The sequence below is a fragment of the Stegostoma tigrinum genome, unplaced genomic scaffold (assembly GCF_030684315.1).
Source record: "Stegostoma tigrinum isolate sSteTig4 unplaced genomic scaffold, sSteTig4.hap1 scaffold_193, whole genome shotgun sequence".
Taxonomy (NCBI): Eukaryota; Metazoa; Chordata; class Chondrichthyes; order Orectolobiformes; family Stegostomatidae; genus Stegostoma; species Stegostoma tigrinum.
In genome coordinates this window covers 450941-457349 of record NW_026728132.1, presented here as the reverse complement: position 1 = coordinate 457349, position 6409 = coordinate 450941, and the positions used below count along the sequence as shown (strand labels likewise).

General features: G+C 44.6%; 1 protein-coding gene across 1 annotated transcript in view; it reads left to right on the top strand.

Moving 5' to 3' along the window:
- The first annotated feature begins 2481 nt into the window (after positions 1–2481).
- LOC132207879 (utrophin-like) overlaps positions 2482–6409 on the top strand; it is a 149776-nt gene continuing 145848 nt past the window's right edge. The window contains exons 1-2 of the mRNA XM_059643724.1: positions 2482–2593; positions 5951–6110. Coding sequence (XP_059499707.1) covers positions 6053–6110 — 58 coding nt within the window. The 5' untranslated portion in view covers positions 2482–2593; positions 5951–6052. The remainder of the gene's footprint in view (positions 2594–5950; positions 6111–6409) is intronic.

Sequence of the window (6409 nt, the reverse complement as noted above, 5' to 3'; positions counted from 1 at the left end):
TAAAATAATTACACATTTTACAATGACATGATACATAAAACAATTACTACAACAGACAAAGACAGGATACCAAACAATTATTACATCAAGAACATAAAAGACCAGGATATAGTCCCGAAGATAATAAAATGTGCGGCTGGATGAACACAGCACATCTCAGGATGCTGAGATACTCTGAGGTACTCCCTCAGTACTGATTGTCTGACAGTGAGGAACTCCCTCAATGCTGACCCTCTGACAGTGAGGTACTCCCACAGTACTGATTCTCTGACAGTGAGGTACTCCCTCAGTACTGACCCTCTGACAATGAAGTGCTCCCTCAGTACTGACCCTCTGACAGTGAGGTTCTCCCTCAGTACTGACCCTCTGACAGTGAGGTACTCCCTCAGTACTGACCCTCTGACAGTGAGGTTCTCCCTCAGTAGTGACCCTCTGACAGTGAGGTTCTCCCTCAGTACTGATTCTCTGACAGTGAGGTACTGCCTCGGTTCTCCCTCAGTAGTGACCCTCTGACAGTGAGGTTCTCCCTCAGTACTGACCCTCTGACAGTGAGGATGCTGCTGGACTTGCTGTGTTCGTCCAGCCTCGCATTTTATTGTCTTGGATTCTCCAGCATCTGCAGTTCCCATTTTCACAGGATATCGTATCGATTGCTCTTGAAGTGGCTGCTGATGGCATGAGGCGATTTCAAGTTGTTATCCGGACAGATTGTTCTAGCCAGACACACTGGCAACTTGAAATCACAAATTCAGTGCCCTGGCCCCTTTGTCAGCGACAGAAATTGCACGCTTTAGAAGTTTCACACCTTTACAAATGTTCCCCACCGAACCCTATTTGACACAGTTTAATTCTAATTGTATTCAGTCAGGAAGCTTAAGACAGTGTCTGCAGACCGATGTGTGGGAAGACAAAGAGTAACAAAAGTTTTACACTGAATTCCTAGCTGGGCAGGAAGCTTCAGGGCAGTGCCTGCATCCCTGTGAGTAGGCAGATGAAAGACTTTAATTTGTAGAAGTATAGAAATCAATGGGATGTTATACAATAACATCTCATTGTGAGAGTACCTCATGGTCAGAGGGTCAGTACCGTAGACGTGCAGTGTTGTCTGACTGCCAATCGGGTCAGGATTGAGGGCTATTACAGGGACAGGACTGAGGTATTTGAAATAGGGCAATGACTGGTGTGGATCCTTTTTATTTTTTTAAAATTAGACGACACCAGAAAGATTATCAACCCGATGTGATTTGATTGGGCTGACAATCAGTTGATGACAGCAGAAAGGTCAGTGGCCTGATTACCGCGGCCGGGACTTGAGATTTCACTATTGCCGACCTTCTCATTCTTCTCGCTCAATTTCACGGAAGAGCTGTTTTGAGAGAGAGTAGGAACTTTCTGAAAGTGATCGCGGGCCCTATTCAATATGTATCTAACAGAGACGTGGTAAAGCAGAAACTTGTTTGATGTCCCGCCAGCTATTCAAGTCCTGGGAGACGTTTGTTGAGGGCTGATTAATATTGTAATTATTCATAGTTTCGGGTGACACGATGGATGGGAAGATATTGTTCTGAATAGATTAGAAAATTAACACATAGTCAGGGATTGACTCTGATGTAGACACAGGTTTGGACACTGTCAGCAACACGAGTTCAAACTGTGAAAAGGCAGTAATGCGTGGAAGGAACATTTTAATTTATAGTCTCCCTTTATTAGTGAAAAGTATGGCAAGATCGCAATTTTATGAATGAATGAATGAAATGCGTAACAGTAAACAGAGGACCCTAGTGAGTGTTCAGTAAAGTTATGAATGAATGAGAGCGCGATAGTGGTCACATGGAGCGCTGTGGGCGCTTCGGTAAAGAGGACCTTTAGTACAACAGTAAAGAGACTTATGATATAATGTCACACAAAAATCACACAAAAGGATATTTGAAGGCGATTGGCCCTGTATCACTAAAGACACACCAGCCAGCCTCCGGAAGCCTTGTTAAGTGCTAACCGATATGAGTAAACAGGGCAGACCACAGGATATTCAGGGCCAAAGGTTACAAGATTAACAAGTGACCACTTTTCTGAAGAAGGGTCTAGGCCCGAACCGTCAGCTTTCCTGCTGCTTGGCCTGCTGTGTTCATCCGGCTCGACACCTTGTTCTCTCAGACCACGTGAGCGAACGAGTTTGGCGTGTTTGAGTCTGACTGGGAAATATGTGATACACAACCATTTGATGTTACTGACTGCCTGGTGAATTGAAAACTGAAATAACTGCGGATGCTGCAAATCAGGAACAAAAACAAAGTTTCTGGAAAAGCCCAGCAGAACTGAGGGAGGTTCTGTGGAAGGGTCACCGAACCGGAACCGGTTCGCTCTGTTTTTCCGCTGACAAATGCTGCTGGACCTGCTGAGCTTTTGCGGCAACTTTGTATTTGTTTTCTGATTTGCAACATCCGCAGTTCTTTGGGTTTTTACTCAGTGTTTTAGGGTTTATTTACAGGGCGCTCTTTATTTATCGCGAGCTCTGTCTTTTAGGGCTTATTTGTGAAGGGCCCTGTCTTACAGATAGTTTGCAGGTCGGCTCGGTCTTGGGATGCAGGAATAGGTGCGCTGTGTTTTCGGCTTTATTTAGCCCTGTCTTTGACTCTCTACTTCCTGGGGGATGTGTGTTAGAGTTCATTTTAAAGGGGTCTGTGTGTTTGAGTGTACACTTGTAGGGGGCTCTGTGTTTTACAGTGTCCTGTATGTTTTTGACTTAATTTACAGGGTAGATCTGTGCTTTATGGCTTCTCGACAGGGGGCTCTGTGTTGCAGTGCTTCTACACTGGCGGGGGCGGGGGGAGTTCTCTGTTTTCGGGTTTATTTACAATGAGGCCTGTGTTTTAGGGTTATTTACAAAGAGCTCTGTGATTTAAGGTTTACATGGAAAGGCTGTATTCTAAGGTTTATTTGCAGAAGGCTGTCTGGTTTATTTACAGTGAGCAGTGTAGTTTAGGATTTATTTCCAGTGAGCTCTAGGCTTTCGCATTTATTTACAGGAGGATCTTCATTTCATGGTTTTGTTACGGTTGGGTCTTTGTTTAAAAAAAACCCTGAAACAATGAGCTCTGTGTCTTATGGTTTATTTGCAGTGCCATCTGTGTTTTTGAGTTTATTTGCAGAGCATTCTGTGTTTTTGAGTTTATTTCCAGGAGGCTCTCTGTTTTAGCGTTTGTTTGCAGGAGCCTCTGTTTTAAGATTTAATTTACATGGGTGTTTTTACTGCTTATTTGCATGGGTACTCTCTGTTTGAGGCACTGGCTGAATACTGACCTTCTGACAATGTGGTACTCATTCAGATCTGACCCTCCAGCAATGAGGTACTGTGTCAGAACTGATCCGCTGACAGTAAAGCACTGCCCCCTCAGTTCTGACCCTCTGACAGAGCTGCAATCATTCAGGACTGAACTTCTAATCATGTTGTACTCCATCAACTCTGAACCCAATGCATTGAGGTACTGACTCAGTATTTACTGTGTGCAAGTAATATACTCACTCAGAACTAACCCTCTAGCAATGTGAGCCTGCCTCAGAACTTACCCTGTAACAATGAGGCACTGACCTCAGCACCAAATCTCGAATTACTTGGCTCTCCCCAGTTTTGAGGCACTCCTTCCGTACTGACCCACGAACAATGAGGCACACACTCAAGAATGATCCTTCAATGAGGTATCACCTTATAACAGAGCTACTGACATCTTTGGACTGTGTCTGATAATGAGGCACTGACTTGGTTCTGACCCTCTGACAATGAGGCATTCTCTCAAGTCTTACTGCATTAAAATGAGGCACGCTCTGACTGATCTGAAATGCCTCAGTATAAACCCTCTGACTAATCTGAAACACCACTTCTTAGACCCTCTAAATGGCAATCTTTTAATTCTGACACCATAACAGTGAGGGTCTGCCTTGATGCTGACACTCTGTCAAAGAGACGCTGCCTCAGAACTGAGATGCTGACAATTAGCTAGTGCCTTAGGTACTGATGAGTGAATAAAAAGGCCCTCTCTCAGCACTGACACTGCAGCAATGAGGTATTGTCACAGAACGAACCCACAAAGGGCTCATAATTGAGGGAGTGCCTACTGATTGAAGGGTGCGGATTGAGGTGTTGCAGAACTGTCAGAGGGTCAGAACTGAGGTATTGCATCATTGTCAGATGGTCCATTCTGAGGCAGTGCCTCAGTGTCAGAATTGAGGGTATGCATGTGTTTAAATCATCAGGAATGAGCTTTATGTAGCTCTATCAGAGGCTCAGGACTGACTGCCTGCCTCATTCTCATAGGATCAACACTGATATATTGAAGCACTGTTAGATCTTCAGTGCTGAGTGGGTCAGAACTGAGGGAATGCATTGCTGTCAGAGGCAGTGCCTCATTATGCAGGTGTCAGAATTCAAGGCATGCCCCATGAATGGAGGGTCGGGACTGAGGTATTGCAGCTCTATTCAGAACCAGTGGCTCGTTGTCCAGCGGTCAATGCTGAGGCAGCGACTCAATTCTGAAGGTCAGTCTTGAGGAAGTGCCGCATTATTAGAGGGCCAATACGACGGGTAAGTCTCAATGCAATCGTGATAGAACTGTCACAGAGGCACATGCTCAGAGATGAGATTACCTACAGTGTGGAAACAGGCCCTTCAGCCCAGTAAGTCCACACCGCCCGTTGAAGCATCCCAGCCAGACCCATTCCCCTCGAACCCACACACCCCTGAACACTACGGGCAATTTTTCATGGCCAATCCACCTAGCCTGCACATCTTTGGTCTGTGGGAGGAAACTGGAGCGCCCACATAGTTAGCGGGAACTGCCGATGCTGGGGAATCTGAGATAACAAAGTGTAGAGCTGGATGAACACAACAAGCCAAGCAGCATCATCCAGCTCGACACCTGTTATCTCAGATTCTTTAGCGTCCATGTTCTGATGAAAGATCTAGACCAAAAACGTCAGCTTTCCGACTCCTCTGATGCTGCTCGGGCTGCTGTGCTCATTTAGCTCGACCCCTTGTTATCATAGAGACAGCACATGTTGGGTGTCTTTGCTACATCATGTTTTCTAAGTGTCATAAGAACTTAGATGAATGGCTTCAACATACAAATAATTTTAATGTGAATAAATTTACATTTGGACTCTGATAAAATAAGAAGGAACCTAGACTTGTTTGAAAATTAAATCGACTTACTTAATTCAGCCATATAATTGGCATAAAAATATAAGAAATTAATCCTACTCACAATATTGGAGATGAGTTTGTTTGGAATTAGGGTGTTGAAGGTGGAGATGTGGTCAATAAGTAGGAGCTTGACGTAGACGCCCATGTTATCTGGACGTTCCAGAGATATGTGTAAAGCCAAGGAGAGGGCATCTACCATGGATCTGCTGCATCAGCAGGTGAATTGCAGTGGATCAAGGGAATGTGGGAGGCTGGAGTTGATGTGACCCATGACCAACCTCTCAAAACACTTGATAGTCATAAATATGGATGGAAGAGCCGCTGGGCAGTAGTCATTGAGGCTTCTGGAAAAAATTGCTGACATTCAGTGCAAGGATCTTAAAGCATTAGCACGAACATCAGAAAATTGGAGAAGCCTCGAGCATATGAGCAGAGGTAGCTGAGGGTAGGGATGGCGGGTATTACAGAAATCAAAGAGGGCGAGAGAGTGAGTCAGAGATCATAGTGAGCCAATGATTAGCCTGGTCGGCAGTGGAAAATACATGATTTTACATGGAACATGCAGACATCTTCGAAAAACAGGACATTGAGTTTTCAAAGCTTTGGAAATTAGTGTTATAGTTGATTTAAAGTGAATCAAATTACTTTTCACTTTGGTTATGGATTTTGATGAATGGATGGTCCCCCTGAGATTGAAATTGGAGAAAGATTTCAGGATTTTTTCATGTTCCTGTCTTTCTGTTATGCCCCTAGGGAAAAAAGCATTGAAAGTGCCGTTAATGTTTTGCATGGCGAGCTGCTGAATACGAACCAGTCTCACACCATGACCATCACCTTGCCCTTGTGAAAGCAGATATGGATAAAGTTTTCAAAGCTGATAGAAAATTGAAAGCACTCACATCCTGTGACGATGGTAAGTTTCCTTTCTTTAAAAAAAATGCTTGCAGCTTAATGAGCATAATATAGAGCACAGTGGCTTTGGTTAACACCGCTGTCTCAATTGCACCCTTTGGTGACTTTCTGTGCAGAGTTTGCACATTCTCCATGTGCCCGCATGGGTTTTCTCCGGGTGCTCGAGTTTCCTCCCACAGTCAAAAGATGTGCAAGGTCGGTGGATTGGCCATGCTAAATTTCCCAAGGTGTTCAGTGATGTGTAGGTTAAGTGAGTTATAGGTGGATGGGTCTGAGTGGGATGCTGTGAGGGGCAGTGTG